Source organism: Aythya marila (assembly GCF_965140915.1).
Source record: "Aythya marila genome assembly, chromosome: 12".
NCBI classification, from domain to species: domain Eukaryota; kingdom Metazoa; phylum Chordata; class Aves; order Anseriformes; family Anatidae; genus Aythya; species Aythya marila.
This window is the reverse complement of record NC_139053.1, coordinates 7263905-7280628: the sequence shown is the minus strand read 5'-3', so window position 1 is coordinate 7280628 and position 16724 is coordinate 7263905. Positions and strand designations below refer to the sequence as shown.

At 47.8% G+C, this 16724-nt stretch overlaps 1 protein-coding gene across 1 annotated transcript in view; it reads right to left on the bottom strand.

Moving 5' to 3' along the window:
• Positions 1–5953, bottom strand: part of SLC6A2 (solute carrier family 6 member 2) — a gene marked incomplete at its 5' end in the record, with an annotated part of 66177 nt that extends 60224 nt beyond the window's left edge. Inside the window, one exon of the mRNA XM_082769713.1 lies at positions 5677–5953. Within this exon, the coding sequence (XP_082625839.1) occupies positions 5677–5953 (277 nt within the window). The remainder of the gene's footprint in view (positions 1–5676) is intronic.
• Positions 5954–16724: the final 10771 nt, after the last annotated feature.

Below are 16724 nucleotides of genomic sequence, written 5' to 3'. Positions count from 1 at the left end.
CAGAAGGAGGAGCGAAGCTGGAACACCAGTTTGATCAGAGCATCTCTTAGGTCAGTTCTGAACGCTTGCCCTGCACTAACCACAGGATGGTCCTCATGTGGTCTGACCTCAAGCTAAATACAAGCAACCTGCTCTAGAACCTTTGTAAAATTGTCAAGCTAAGGGTTGTTAGAATTGCTCAGGGACAGAGAACTCCTGTTAAGCCAGGTATTTAGCTGGGGGTGCATACAGTGCACCAATTGTACGCTGGTTCACGGTATCTTACCCCAGAGCCAGAAACCACAATTTTAGAATTGATAAAAGATGTGGGTAAGAAATACTCAGTTTTTCCTTGTCAAGTGTTCATGATGCTTCATATGCAGTAGGTGTAAAATACAGTAGCTTGTAGCCCTGGGGAAATTACAGTTTTGAAGAATTATTTTGTAGAGCCAGCAAGCCTGATGGACAAGTGAGGGAGAAGAGGGAATTTCAGAGAAGCTGCTGGCATGTGAGCTATGGCACTGGTGAGCCTCACTGAAGCCATGCTCTGTATGTACCAGCTGAGAAATGATTGTCATGGGGAAGAAAGAGGAGTGATGAAGTCATGTGCGAAAAGGAGAGAGCAACTGTGAGCTGGCCACTGAATGTGGGAGGAAGGGACTGTCACATGGCACAGCAGAGTTTGTCCCAAATGTCACACGAAGCCCTGCAGCACAAAGCTCTTAGCCACGGTATGGGGGTCAGTGTAATAGTTCAAGACCTGTCTGAGGTCCCTGGTTCGATGCGATAATGGGAATTGAAAACCCGAATTAGGAAACCAGAATCGCTCAATTTGCATCGATGCTTTGATTGATTAATGACTCATACTCTTGGCATAGTCCTTGCTGTGAGATTGCTTCAAAGTTCACTTATTACCATCATCAATGCTATTTTGTAATGTAAACAGTGGTATTACAAGGCAAAGGTCAGCCACCTTTGAAAGGTAAAGTGCCAGATTGTATTCTTTCTCAAATTAGTGATTAAATTTACTGGCAGACACTTGGTGTAAGGCAGGGAGCAGAGCCTGGTTGAAAAGCAAGGTGCTGCAGGTCAGCATCAGATCTTGCTTTTGGTCAAATGGTGCACTAGCCATACTTATTTATATATACATATAAAATCTGTACAGTAGGGGATATTTGGATTTGGTTGTATGCTGTCTGTGCTACCTGTGCTTGTGGATTGCTAAGTCCCGCACTAGAGCTTGTGGAAGTATGGATAAGCAACAGAGCGTTAGGATAAGTTGTAAGATACCTCTCTTCTGAAGTGCATTGATTGCTGGTGAGCTGTTCTTTGAAGCAAACGATTTCTCCTAGAAATAATGTGGTCTAAAAACGTTTAAGAAAATAACATCTCAGAGGAGATTAAAAGTGTATATTATGACAGCTAGAGAACTGTTAAAATATTTATCTGCAGCTGTTTGTAAATTCATGAAAAGCTTAATCTGATTCTTATGATACAATAAGTCTCTGGTGACTAATCCGACAATTACATGCTTCCTAATGAGTAGTCTGAACATGACTGCAAATACTTTGGCTCACAAAAAGGACTATTTTATGTTGGTAAATTCTTTTTCCCTAAATTTCAGTGGGAAATATTATTTTTTTTATGACCATGAAGGAAAATGAAGAATGTTAATGCTAAGAGTATCTGGTATGGAATCGACAATAGCGTGGTTACCTAAGGCTGAGCATCATCCTCCCCCACAGGGAGCACATCAGTTAATCATACCAGGCATTACTCAACTTCACTTGGCATCAGTACCGTTTTAGATGTAATCCAAATTACCGAGATAAATCTTTCCCTAAACTGCCACGAGTCTAATTTTAATGCTCTTCTTCTGTGCTTCAGCATCGCCTCGTACTGATCGGGGGAACACTCATGAGGTTGGACATGCTATAAAGGAGTTGTCTTGAGTGCATTTATGTTGTCCACTTACAAACAGATTCATAGAGCTAGGGAATCTTTTTTTTGTCGTTGTTACTGAAACCAACAAAAACCACACAAACCGCAAAGGGGCTGTTGCCAGAAATGACTTATAATGAGGGAAGAGCACTTGTGAGAACAGGCAGCAGAAACAGCCGTGGCTGCTGATTTCTCCAGCGACATGCCCTGCTGCTCTGAACTCTCAGGACTGGACTGCACAACAAGTCCTTGATCTGCCACAAAGGGTGCTTTTCCTTTGTCTTGTGAGGGGTGCTGGAATATGTGTCAGATGTGGTGTTTGGTCATCTGCCAAACTGACAAGGCAATGTTTGAGACTCTCCCCCCTTTCTGGAGTATCCCCTTATCTGCTTAATGAGAGCTTGCAGAAATTCACCTCCTGTACGGAGCCTCCCTGTCATTTTATAAGGTCTCTCAGGATACACAGTGGGCATATCCTGCTTCCAAGTAGTCCGTGAGGGCAAGGTCTCGTCCAGTTGGTTCATACAAAACTGTCCTGGAAGTTTCCTGTGGCTTCATGTTACAGTACAGCCACTGGATCTGTGCCTGCCCCGGTAAGGCAGGCAACTCCTATGGAAGGAGGTAGCTGATACAAAGGATAAACACTCTAGCTTCTTAAATCTTACTTAAGATTTGGGATTATTTTTCTTAATAGCTGAAGACTGTTTCCAAAAATCCCAGTCATTCACAGAAGGGTTACATTCTGCCATCTATCTTTGTGCACAAGTCCCATTGGGGTGTCCCAGCAGGCAACTCCCAAAACACAGATGTTTCTGGCTATTCATTCAGCGGTTACTGCTGCTGGATGCTTCCTACTCTCTAGCTTTTGTTACTGGGAGCCACAAACAGTTGTTTTTGTTAAAATACAAATACATATTTATATATTTTTAACCATAACCAGCGTTGTCTCTGAAGTTATATACCATAAAAATGTCTATAAAGGTACCACTGGGCAGTGTATGCCTTGTGTCAGTAAAACTCAGTGAACTAATGGGAGTTTTGTTTGTGTGGGACTTCAGGATCTAACACAAAAGCCTCTGTCTCTAGTTTTTAGTCAGGAAACTTCCCTGGAGTTTACCAAAGAAAGAAACTCGAGGATTTGGCTAGTAAGACGTGGGTGTGTATATGCGTCTATCTCCTTGTAAAATTCAACTTTGAGGGAATGCAGTGTGTATTTATACCTTCCTTCTGAGGTCCTGCAAGTTCTCACGCTTGATTGAGAACCACCTATTTTTACAAGCATAGAAAGGCCCTTAGTGTGTGTGTGTCTGCTGGCATCCCTAATTAATCATAGCTGGTCTTAGGAACATAGCAGTCCACATGTCACTTTTTTCAGATGTAGAGGGAGATGCCCTTTTCTACCACTTCAGTGTCCTTAAACACTCGTATTTAATATTTAAAAGCAGTTGTAGAACCTCGGTGGGTGTAGATTTTGGAAGGATAACACTTTCTTTTTTTTTTTTTTTTTTTTTTTTTTTTTTTTTTTTTTTACTAGATAGCACCAGCTATGCTGAAAACAAAAGTGTTAAAATATCTTCGTGGTTTAGAACTTGTGGCATCACAAGATGCTTCCTTTTCACTGCCTTTTTTGTGTCAATCTGTCGAAGACACACAAGTTTGTACCCCATCCTCGACTAGCTTGAGTTGACAAAGTTTACTAACAAAAGTACTAAGACGATGTAATTAAATTTTCTCCATGTCTGGTAGTGCCTTTGTTTTTATGGCATGTAGTAAAGCACTTTTAAAGGCTGAATCTCCTACAGGAGTTTCTGCTAAATGAAACTGATATATGCCTACAGCATGGAGGCAGTGGATGGGAGACGTTCAAGGTAGCATAGAGACAAGTCTTGTAAAGAGAGAAGGGAGTCAGTGACCCTGCCTGTATCTGCATTCCCTACTTCTCAGCTCAGGGTCTGGCCTGGAAATTGTCCTAATTAAATACTGAGGTGGTGGTGGCCATGGTCTATCAAATAGATAGGAAAAGGAAAAAACAATCTCAATATGATTAAACTTCATTAAGCCAAACACAAGCTAACTGTAAAAGTTAGTTTGTCCTTAAATAGCCATAGCTAATGTGTCTTCATTCTGTCTTCCTGACCTCATTTGTTGCTGCTGACTTGTGACCATCAGGGTTATCCCACCTTTTATTTTATACTGAAAAAAGTCTTCTTAAGTGCTAGCAAAGGGTGTTGTTACGTTATCTGTGTGCTCAAGAATGACATCCTAGGTACTGATTGTGATGCTTCCTGCTGCTGTTTGTTCTCTGTTGACGAACAGATTAAATGAAAGCGTTTATAATCTGCACCAATAGCCAGTTCTCGGTCATTGTGTAGACTTTGATAGCACAGGGCCCCTCTACCTTTGCTAGTAAAGGGCCTGATTTCCCTTTGACAGTATGGAATAATGGGTGCAAAGGAGAAAGGTGCCTCTTGCAGGTGTGAAGTAGGTGGCTTGCTATCCACCTCCCTTCGGAAGTGTTGAGATTAAAGAGGCGAGTGGATATGGATATCCCAGTTTCTCTAGCTGAACTGACATAATGCATGGACAAAATGCAGACTGTCACCTCCTGTGCCTGAGCTAGCAGCAGATTACAAAGGAAGCAGGCTAGGACTGTGATTAAAAGTGACCCAGAATGATAGGAAGTCTGAGCACCGTGAGCGTCACTTCTATATAGGCACCATATCCGTGTCCCTAAACTTTGCAAGAGGGAGCTCAGAGGGGTGTGTGTGCACGGAGCTGTGTGAGGGATGCTCCTGCTCCACCTGTGCTTGACAGGGAAGCCTGCCGGCTTCATGCTGTGTTGTGCTGCTGCACCGTGAGCTGCTGGAATTATTTTTGGACATAATGAACTAAGGAGAGGGTTTGTGTCGGTACTGACCGCCTGCAGCCTGTCTGGGTGGTGAGCAGAGATTTTCTGCCCCTCCTCAGAAGTTTGGAGGTCCCAGCTCAGCCCGAGTGCTGCAGCACCAGCCCCGTCTCGCACCCCGTTAAGTTGAGGACCGGCGTAACCCTGCTTGCCAGGGATTTTCCCATCCCACCCTCCTCTTTCCCTGGGCAGCAAGTCTCCCATGCTACAAGCATGAACCCTCAGCCTTTATCACCAGGCAACCACGCTCTCAAGCCCTACCCGGCCACCCTACAGCACCCGCTCGCCACCCGGCAGCTTCCATCCGCACCACGCAGGGCTCACCGGGGGCTCTCCATTTTGGGGGGCTCTGGGGGGCTCCTGCCCACCCCTGCTCCTGGCACCTGCCCTTCCCTGGGGCCCTGCCTGCAGGGGCTGAGGGGCTGCAGGAGCGCAGGGCCCCGAGCTGGGATAATTCTGGGTATCCGGGGCCAGCTTTTTTTTGTGGCCGGCGGTGCCCAGGCGTGCAGGGGGTGAGGCTTTGTCGGCAACAAGTCCCCTGCCTACCCAAAGGAGGGGAAAGAGCCCCCGAAGTGCGCGCATCCCAATCCCCCATTGCAATCACCGCAGATCCACCTTTCCCTAGCCCGGCGCTAACTTTTCTAGATGCTGTTTTACACCGCTCAAGTTTTTTTTGTCTTTTTCTTTTTCTTTTTTTTTTTTTTTTCTTTCCTACACGGCACTTTGCCACCGAAAAGCCCCGTGGAGCGGACAGGGAGGGGAAGGCGAAGCCCCCGACCCGCCCGGCGCTGGGCTGGGGCTGGGGCAGGGGGGCTGCGGCTTTTGGGGTCGGGGCGCGGCGGGCGGCTTACCCCCTCCATTTTTGTAGCAGAGGTAGGGGAACCTCCAGACGTTGGCCAGGTCCACGGCGAAGCCGATGACGGAGAGGAGGAAATCGATCTTCTTGCCCCACGTCTCCCGCTCGGGGCCGCCGTAGCGGGGGGCGGCGGGCAGGATGGTGCTGGCCGTGTACTGCACCCCGTTGTGCTCCTTCACCAGCAGCAGCTCCACGTCCTTCCGCGGCCCCGGCCGCTCCGCCAAGGGGGCCACCACCGACACTTTGCGCTCGGGCTGGCTCTGTTTGTTCATCCTCGCCTGGAACGGGCACGGAGAGGAGGATCGGGGGGGGAAAAAAAAAAAAAAAAAAAAAAAGGAAGGAGGGGGGGGAGAGCTCAGCCCGCTGGAGGCGGCTCCGCGCTTGCAGAGAGGCAGGAGCGAGGCCCGGCCGGCGGCAGAGCCGGAATAATAAGGGGCCGTGCAAATGGGGCGGGGGAGAAGGGGGGGACCGGGGCGGGGGAGAAGGGGGGGAACCGGGGAGCCCCCGGGGAGCGGCGGTGCCCGCGCCCTTCCGCCGCGGGGAGCGGCGCACCTGGGGCGGCTCTGCCCGGGCTCACTGCGCTCCTGTCCTGCCTCTGGCCGTGTCCTGCTGCTGGCCCCGTCCCCATCCCTATCCCTGTCCCCGTCCCCGCCGGCACTCATCCTGCCGGAGCCCTCGGGGCGCTCGGAGCGCTGCCTGCCCGTGCCGTGCAAGGCGCAGCCCCGGCAGGTGCCGCCCGGCTCTGCCTCATCCTCCCCTTCCTGCTCCGCTCCGGGAGGGAGCCTGCGCTCCCCTGCCTGCCTCGGGTTAAACGCTACAATTTGGCTTTGGGGGTCGCAACCCGGAGGGGCTGGACGCTGCTGGGCGTCCCGCGCCAGAGCTGGTGGATGCCCGGCGCTTGCTTTCTTTTTCTTTTCTTTCTTTCCTGGAAAGCAGCGGGCTGGTAGCGTTCAGCTGTCAGGTTGTGGTATCTGCAGGGCGTTAAGTATTTACTGCTGTTCCAAATGGGACCCGGCTCTTTTAGGTGTAAAATGAGCAAATAATTAGCTAGCAGATCAACAGTGCCTGGTGCCAAAAGCTGGCTAAATACAGCTGCAGAAGGAGGCTTTCGGGGCCCCTCCTGTTACAGCTGTGAGCAGAAACTGTCCCTTGGCTGCTCGCTAAGCAATGCAATTTGAGCACAGAAGGCAGAACCAGGCAGCTCCCCACCAGCGGTACCAAATAGCTTCTCTTCTGCCCGGCATCAGGGAGAACAGGTCAGCTTGCAGAAAAGTCCCTTAACAGCCTGATGATCTCGCTCTGCTGGGACTGAAACTCTGCTGTTATAACCCTAACGGGTGCAAAGGTGCTAGGCAGAGTTTGCAAGGAATCCCCTGTTCCCCTGCAGATTTGCAGTGTGAAGAAGAGTCTCAGCTGAGACTTAAGCTCCTAAATCAGCACCTTCCCCTCCTCTCCAGAGCACAGACTGTGAAGGTGCTACTGAGACAGCTATTGATAATTTGGGGATTTTCTGCCTTCACAACAAGCTCTTGGCGTTACTGGGTTTCTCATGCTCCTCAGCTGCAACTTGGTTCCCAAAGCCCTTGTCTGGAAAAACCATCTGAGCAGCGTCTAGACTGTTTCAGAGCAATTGCATGCTCAGAACACGTGGCTTCTGCTCTCCTTCCGTCATTCCACGGTTTCATGCGTCTCCAAATACACCACGGAAAGCCATTTTCTGTATCCCTTTGACACTTCAGGCCTTGCATGCTGCAAATACTTCTGCGCACGGTCATTGCACGGCGCTCTGTGAACACCCGGGGTTTGCCTGTGCCCATGTTTCTACCCCCATGCACTGCTGACTGCTCCTCACAGCACCCCTCAGTCACCTCCCCTAAATGCACACACAAACACACCATTTCCAGGTGCATGTGGTGTCCTTGAGCGTGCCTGCGCTCCCCTGCCTTTCAGTGAGCTTGCATGGCAAACCAAGGATGGGCACTGTGCCTGGCCCCGGGACAGCCCCTCTCCCTGCCCCGAGCCCCAAAGCCACCTTCCCGGGGGACTCACCAGGTAGCACTGGGGGTGTTTCTGTCCCATTCCCTGGCACCTACGGGCAGGGGCAGGTGACTGGAGGGGGATTCCTTCTTCCACCGCTCCGGGATTGCAGCCTCGCTGGGAGCTGAAGCTGTAGCCTATGCACTAAGGAGCTTTTTAAACCTGGCTCCCCTCTCTCCACGTGACTATCACTGTCTTAATCTGCACGGACTTCCTATGCTAGACAGCAGTGCTCACAGATTGCTTATGGAAAATAAGGCCTCGCTAAGGAACACCCTTTCCCCACAACGGTCTCAATTAGCCGAGCTTGATCATGTCGGTGGTGGGAGGAATCTAGAAAGCCCCAGCTTATTTCCGAAGAGAATTAAATCACTGTGCATATATATATATATATTTGCCTTTAGTTCTTGCATGGAAAGTGTGCACAATCTGGTTAATGTAATATCTGCTGCACCCTCAAGGTAAGAAAGTCCTCAATTGGATTTTATAAAAAAGTTGCTTAATCTTGAATCTGTCTGGATCTCGTTACGCCTAATGGAGCCTGACAGCGGGTAGAGTGGCAGGCGGGGAAGGGAATATTGTGTTTCGAAACCTCAATGGAGCCAGGCAAGATGGCAGGCCGTCAGTGCTGTCCCACAGTTGGCTGGGAGACAGGCAGTATCTTCAGAAACTCGTCCGGTGTTGCTGGGTTAGTCACCAACCACTCAAATTCACATCTATCGCTCTCTTTGCAAGGTACGGGAGAATCCCCTCTGTGCTATAGTAGCACGCTGGGATTGTCACTCTCATACCTTAGTGTCTACGAAGGAAAAAACCCCAAAGACCACCAGCTCAGCCCTGCACTAGCTGCTGGTGCGAAGGCTGGCTGTGCTCGCTGGCAGCAGGGCTTGTGTTCGCAGCCTTCAGCAGCACAGCACAGCCCTCTGCCACCCGGCCCACAGAACTGCAGGCGCTGGCTGCCCGGCGTCCTACAAAGCACCTGCGGAGGAGGGCCCTAGGGAACCGTGTCCAAGGGTGCAGAACCTGGTGCTTTTGGAAAAGGTCTTGCTTAGTGCTGATTCTGAGCTCCTGGTGGGAGAGCTCGGCACGTGAGCCAAGCAAAACAGTGACTGAAGGGATATGGCTGCGTGATAAAGGGAGGCAAATGTCACCAGAAAACGAACAGCAGAACAGCAGCATTCAACCAAAGTGCAAACGAAAAAAAATATAAATTTAGCTGGAAAAAGAGAAGAGTGCTAACTATCAGAGCAGGGAGTATGGTTGGAACTAAAGAGGGATGTTGCTGCTTTAGGATGTTGTTTTACAAACGAGGTTGTATGGTAAAGTTGCCTGTGAGAACTGGGCTTTGGGCTCCAAGGCCCAGGACAACACTTCCTTGTAATCCAACACATATAAGAAGATTAAAAAGAGGCAGGGGATATATAAACCACCTCCGTAATTTCACATCCTGGTATATCCACAGAAGCTCTAAGCTCGTTTAGCCGTGGGGCTGACCAGCAGTGAAAGACTCCGTGTTTTTCACACGGACTGCAGAAGCTGAAGGCAGTTAGCTTTGGTCAGTCCGTGACAAAAGAAACTCGGGCACCAGGCAGTTGCTGTAGGAACTGGGAGCAAAGTAGATGACAGCCTTCTTGCCCAATCAATGTTAAAGCAATTTCCTGGTGCTAGGAACATGGCAGTGGCAGGGGTGCCCATCTTTCTCGGTTAGCAGGGAAAGGACACCGTGTTGTACCAGACTGATGACATCTGATGACAGCAGATGTGTCAGCTCCAGCTCCTTGGGTTGTTAGGAGTGAGTTGGGCAGTTTTGCTTTATAATATCTCTAAAACCACGTCGCTATTCCAAATGTAGCATTTACTTAGTATTTAAAGCTTTGGGTTGTGTTTAGGAGGCTGTTCTCACAGTATCTCTTCCCTAGAGCCGAAGAAACACATCTCCACGAGAGGGCCCGTTCAGGTTGGTCCAAGCCAGCAGTCTGACAGCCTGCCGTGCTACAAACCGCCTGCACGCTGCAACCAGGTACTACTAAAGCTCTCCATGATGTGTTGATATTCCATTCACACAAGAAAGCCAAGCTCTGTGGGAAGACAAGGCCTCTTCTCCCTATTTCTTACAATGGCAGTATTTGTTTCCTCCTGACCAAGCTGCTTGAGATTGGCACCACCACGCGCCTCCCAAGCTGCTTACCTGAGATCTGCTACCCATGGCATCAGGTTGCCTTCTTCAAGGGAGCACCAGGGTGACCTGAGCAAGGTACCCTGGGGCATCTTTTTCATTTTAGAAGTATTGGCTGGGTCCAGGTGGGGACTCTGTGGAGAAAACCCATGACAGGGGTCCAAAATCAGGTGGTCGGAGCCTCCACATAAAGTACGTGCATGTGTAGAGGATGATGGTGAGGAGTTTTGGGTTTAGCCCTCACAATTCAACACTGTATGGGCACACCATCTTCACCTGACTTCACTCCCTTTCCAGTTTACTAGCACTTACTTTCTTTTTCATATTATAAATCTGCTTTAGGGCTTTTCAAACCAGAATTAGTTGTCTCACCTTCAAGGATGTTCTTTGTCGTTACCTGTTTTGAATCTCTAGGCTAGCTCTTGCTGCTGCTTTAACCTCTGCTTTACTCTGTCTTGGAGATGGTTGTGTCAGAGCAATTTGCAAAGCTGGGTGAAAGTGGGAGCGCTCCCAGCTTCATTCCAAGTTTAACATTTTATCCTGTTCACTTCCATCCCATTTCTGTATCTCAAGGATTTAAGAACATCCTTTTTTCCTGAGTGAGTCCCATTCTGTGTTTTAATATTGCCTGCCAACTTCATCATCTCCACATTTCATTAGCAAACACTAACTTTTATGTGTGCGTATTATAAATGCAAATATTTCGGGCTGTGTAACCTCATTCCAAGCTGATAATTATACTTACAGTACAACACTATTATTTCCTCTTTAGTTACTTCCTTTCCTGTCTTAACAATTCTTTTATTTATCCTATCTCCTCTGCTGAGGTTTACAATTACAAGTGTCACCGTAGCATCTGCTTTTCTGAGTTGATGAGAGATTAATATCTACCCCCTTTTCCCTGCCTTTATAAAGGCAGTTATCAGAATAAGATACCAGATTAATCTGCCTTCCCTTGGGAAGCTCATTTTGCTTGTCCAACTCTTCTGGTTTTATATGCCTGCGGATGTGAAGAGGGTTTTAACCGCTTAATTGTAGGAATAGCGGGAACTCCACGTGCACCTTCCTAATTTTTGGGAGATTATTGCATCTCCCTAAATCAAGGCTTTCATAAAAATACATCATAAGGTCAGTTTCTTGCAGTGCCTGGATGAGACACCTCGCTCAATGTCCAAAGCCATACTGAGAGGTGGCCCAAAATATATCCTGCTAATGAAAACTCCTTGAATTTCAGCTGACCCTAAGGCTAGAGTTTTTTTTACTGTACTGGTAATGACAAGGTGCTGGATATTATTTTTCTCCTGTGGAGAAGACTAAACAAAAACCCAGAAGCAATCTGTCCTTGCGTGCTGGGAGAACCTGTCCCTTCTCCTGGTGCCAGTCTCTCGCTGCTATCTCTGCTTGTACAGCTCGTAAAATGTGCCCATTCGTGCAGGCTGCAAAAAAGGCTGAGAATGAGCACTGATATCTCGCTTAATTAGAAATAGGCACCTTAATGTTGGTTTCTGATCTTAAGTTTATTGTGTACCGCAGTGATTATTGGAGGCATTCTAAGCCAGTCTTTACATAACCTCACTCGTTTTAAGTCCTCGTGCAGCTGTATCTGAAGGCACAATAGGACAGACAGGTCATTCTTTTTCCAAACGCATAACATCTGATTGCACTGATTGCACTAAAGCCCAACCAAACAGCGAGGACATTTCAGTTATTCGATGGTGGAGCTTTCTCTTAGCCCTAATATTAACATTTGGGACAAAATTATTTTCTTTGGTATAGAACCAGTACTTCCTTTGTGGCCGGTGATAATGGAATGTGTGCACGGATTTGGAGTGGAGATTTTGGAAAATGAAAGCCTCACTTATCCAAATTCCACTTGTCATTTTGTCATTTTTTTTTAATTATTTTTATTTTTTTCCTAAGGGTACTCATAGACAAGCCACTGATTTCCTTAAGCTTTCCTTGGTATGTTCTGGTTCCCTGTCTGTGAGGCAGGAGAAAAAAACAATAGATAATTGAAGGTAGTCTCCTCCTAAACCCCGAATGAGACCAGTTCTTTATTTCTTTTGAAAGCAAAGTCAATCTGTATAAATATACATGCTGAAAAGGACCCAAATCTCGTCATGGGTGTTAGCTGAAGAGCCAAAAACAATTTCTTCTCAATGTTTAAGAATGTTTATAAATAAACAATGTTTATATATTTGGCGTTATGTGAGTTTACACATTGGTTTTGCAGGTGATTTCACATGGCCATCTTGTGTAGGTTTGAGTGGATTTTACTTATTTTTACTGTTCAAAGCCTTTGCAGTTCTACAGCAACAGGTCCGTGTAAATCCTTTGAGCTGTGAACTGATTGAGTACTCGGAAACCTCCGGTTGCCCTCAGTTGTAGCATTTATCCAGGCGCAGCACCAAGTAGCAGATTAGCTCCCCAGCTAACATTGACTAGTTTGGACAGTTATAAGTAAATTGTTTTTGTTGAGCTGATTGTTTTAAAATTAAGCCTCCGAGCACCGAAAGAATCAACAATGCCGAAGGAGACTCGGAGCCTCTCTTCGAAGTTATGACAAGTCAGGCACTTGGCAGTTTTCACAATGACCTATATTTTAATATGGGCTATTGGATTATTTCTAAAGAGGCTTCTTAGCCATAAAAGAATTATGCTCATTGGCTGGGCTGTGGCAAAAATACAATTGAATTAAGGATCGAAATAATTTAGGATCCAGCTGGACAAGTTGTCCCTGCGGCTGAGCAGTAACAGATGTATTAAGCATTGGAAATTGCACAGAAAAAAGGTATAATTGATCTAAGGTAACCTCACTACTTTGTATTAAATAAATCAATGCTGATAAGCTGAAAGGTTAGAAGCAAGAAGCTGAATTGAAGGAAGGTGGACATGGGAAAAAGCAAGTCTAGGTGAAACAAGTTAACTTTTAGGTCCTAAATGTGGCAGGGACTGTGAGTCCCACCTGGGCTCTGTACGTGCACTGGCTGTGAGTTTCCAAAGCAGTGGGATGCTGGGGAGAGCAGAGGACAGGGCACCAAATGGCCCAGCCCTGCAAAAGGGACATATTTTCTAAGTGGGGGAAAGAGGAGAGGAAATCAACAACAACAACAACAACAAAAAACAACACAAAACAAAACAAAACAAAAACAAACAAAAACAAACAAACAAACCCTTCTCTGTTACTTTGTGCATCTAAAATCATCAGATGTTGAAAACTGTGGGGAACACAGGGTGCTTGCTCACACATTTATGTCTCTTTGTGTCAGTGTGTTTCAGCTGGAGGACTGAAAGGGGAGGCAGCAGTGTGACACCACCGCTGCACGGAGCAGTAGATGTTTTAAGAGTAAAATGTATCTGAGAGGATTAAAGCCCAAATGTTGGCTGGTAACACAGGCTACAGCAAATGACACCTGGAGATGTGCGGTGTCTGGGCACCAAGAGGTGGAGCTGTACAGGGGTGGGAGGCTACAGAGCAGAGAGAAGGCAAACATACTTTTGTAGCTATTTCTGTTCTTTGAAAAGTCAGAGGCAAGCTACACAGTGAGAGCAACGTCAGACAGACGTGCGTGTATGTGGTAATGTAGATGGCAATACTGAAAGGTAGCAGAAGACAGGCTTTCTCCACCATTACTTCAACTTCTGATCCCTTTTCTGCATTTTCAGACTAAGCACATATGGAGTCATCAACATTAACCTTGTTTTACAAAGAAAAAATGAAAAGACATGGAGAAAGCACTTACATTATTGCTTTGGGGGTACATACAGTAAAGGGACCGTACAGCTGCATGGCTCTGAAACTGAGAAAAGGAGACAGGCAGCAAATGGGCAAAAACAGGAGCCAGGATGAGTCGCATTCGTCTAGATCAGGGTTATTGATCAAGTGCTCAGAGAGATCCTAATTACTGTACTTGGGCTTCTGTTTTCTGAGCAGAGGTCTGGCTCACGTTGCCCTGACGCTCCTCCTGCTGGATGCTCCCTGCCAGCGGCGGGGTGCAGGCGTCCCATCCTGTCCCGTCCCGTCCCGTCCCGTCCTGCTCAGCTGCTGCGTTTCAGAAACCTCGTTTAAGAGCAGTGGGATCCTGGCTGGTGTGCCTGTTCTGCTGCTCCTGCGAAGTCCTGTAGACCTCTAGAAACAACCAGAGCTCAGTGGTTTTCTAGAGAATTTCAAGCCACCTGCTTGGAAGGTAAGGACAACACAAGTTTCCTTAGTGATGCAGCAAATACGCTGATGTAGGGCATGTGTCTGAGAGCTACGAATGGCAAGGTTAAAAGCTTGTCCCTGTTGCAAAGTCAAGCAACCAAAGTGTAAGAAATGCTATCAAGATTGTGTTTTAGCTAAGATTTTGTTCTGGAACAAGTGGGGGGCAGAGCTGGTGCTAGATCTCAGAAGGTGCCCGTGCTGCCCGCCCTGCCGTCAGCCCCTGCCCTCTTCTGGCTCTCTGCCTTTTCCAGGGAACCAAGTTTTTGGGACCTACGGCTTTGCCACAGATCTCCTAAACCCGGTATCACACGTCTGATCATTCTTTGCCCTGAGCAGACAAGAACCTTTGAGGTAAAGGGAAGGGGAATGAGAACTCAGATTTTGAAGGTAGATGTGGGTTTGGAGAACTGGTTTCTTTGTTCGTTTCAAATGAATGAGCTGAGGTGCAACCCGCAGGTAAGCACGCAGTCACCCCTTCTTGCTGCAATTGTTTAGTTTTCAAATGGTTCTACTTGGTATTACTTGCGTCTCAATAAAACATAAGCATAGTAGTGGATGAACATATTTTTTTTAATGAATAATATGATACTTTGACCAGCAAAAGCTTCAGGTTTAATGTACTCAGAGAGCAGTGACACCGGAAGATTAATAAGCATGAGAGATTCTTTGTGAGCTGGTATGCTCTGAAGGAGAGATGGGGTATTCAGATGCATCTTCAACATTAGAAACATTTCTCTTGCTTTCTGAAGCTTTGCACCTTGCATTCTGTTTGTGTCCAGGTCACAACGAGAGAGGGTATAATTCCTCGTGGTCAGGGTCCGAAAGGACCTCCCACTGGGGAAATAAGATGGGGAGGTTGAGTATTCTCAGCTCTGTATGGTTGTTAACAATTGCTGTGCTGTTTCTGGGAGCCAGTCATGGTTTGTTTGACGGTAGAGCTGAGAGCCCCACTGTAATGACAGGTCCACAGGGGACTTGGTCCTGTGCCCACGTGTGGTTAGAGACAGGGACCGAGGATCACGATGGAAACAGAAGGAGAGGAGAATTGGCTCAGACTGTGCTCTGGGTGAGGTCAGCTGTAAGTCCATGACCAGAATCAGATCCCTGAATGGTAATTACTGCCCTCTCTTTAGACAGAGGGTGTCTGCAGCCCGTGCTGTCTGTTCTACCTGAAATCCGTCTCCTGGGTGGCACAACACCAGGGTAACTCTTCCTCTACACATTAAGGTACCAAATTTTTGTCATTCCCAGGAGGCTTCACGGTGGCAAGTAGGGTAACACTGGGACCCCCCATAACCAGAGCCCCTTTTCACTTTGTGAGGCACGAGGAGAAGTCACCCTGCTAAGAAGAGTGGGCAGCTCTGCCCATTGCCTTACTGAATACCTGCATTTCCAGTCTCCTCTTCCTCTCTCCCACCGGTGGCCTTTGATAGCCCTTCACAGATCACTATTAGCTGGGATTAATCCATGTAATCTCAGCTGAAAAGTTTCCTGCCTGCCTTCCCCACGTCTGCAATTTGGATTTTGCAAATTCAGGCATAGGGAATGTGCCTGTGCCCTGGGAAGGCCGAGCTGCTCGCTGCACGGCTGATCTGCAGGCAGAACATGGTGCTGCGTGCCCGCCCACCCTTCAGCTGTGCCTTGCCTCTGGGGAGCTGCAGCCACCGTTGTGTTAGGATTCGGGCACATTTGGGATCCCGAGTGACACTGTTCTCCCCTGGTTAAGTGACACAAGTGACACTGGTCACGCAGGAAGGGCAGTGCAGTGAGAATCGACAGGACCTGGGCTTGCCTTCCCAGCGTGCAGGGAGGAATGGGGATGAGACAGCTGTAGCTGCTCTTCTGGCCATACAGAGGAGCCCAGAGGAACAAGTGCAGGGCAGAACAGTCCTGCATGCTCTGAGAAGGGATTTCTGCTGAAGGGTGTCTCTTTCTAAAGAGAAAATGAGAGCCTGGCAGCCCCAGTGCGTGCTGGCAGTGGGGCTGGGTCGGAGCTGAGCTGGGGAGGGAGGGCTGCTGGTGGTGGTGGTGCAGCGGGGCTGCTCTGCTGCAGCTCGCCTCCGAGGCTGGGATTGCCCGCACCTCACGGTATTGGGGTGTTCTCATAAAGCACTCATTTTGATGAGAAACCCAGCTTCTGTTCAGGAAAGAGACATTCCTAGCCCGTAGGCTTGAAAATGTGCATCGTACAGTCACAGAAACAGAAGGAGAACAAGAATAAATGCTTTGCTATCTTTTGGGAGAAAAACAAACATAATTTTAAGAGTTTTTTCTTTTTTTGTGTGTGTGTTTTTCAGTATTTTTTAGAGAGAGAAACTTCTTAAGCATCTTTCTCCGGGCATTCAGGGAGACATCCCTGCAGCTTTCTGAGATCCTTCACTTTCTGTAGCTCTGCCGTGGGAGGGAGGTAGATGTGAGGAAGCAAATGGGATCGGGCCCTAACTACACAGTGCCCTACTCGGTGGTGCTCTCCTGCAGCTGAGCAGTGCAGACATTTCCTGCACAGAAGAGCACGTGGAAGTTTTAAAAAGCCAAAAAATGGAGGGTGGGGAGAGTGAGCTGGGTGTGTGTGAAAGGATGTCAGGGCAAAAGCAAAGTGATGCATGCCTTGAACAGAGCAGCACAT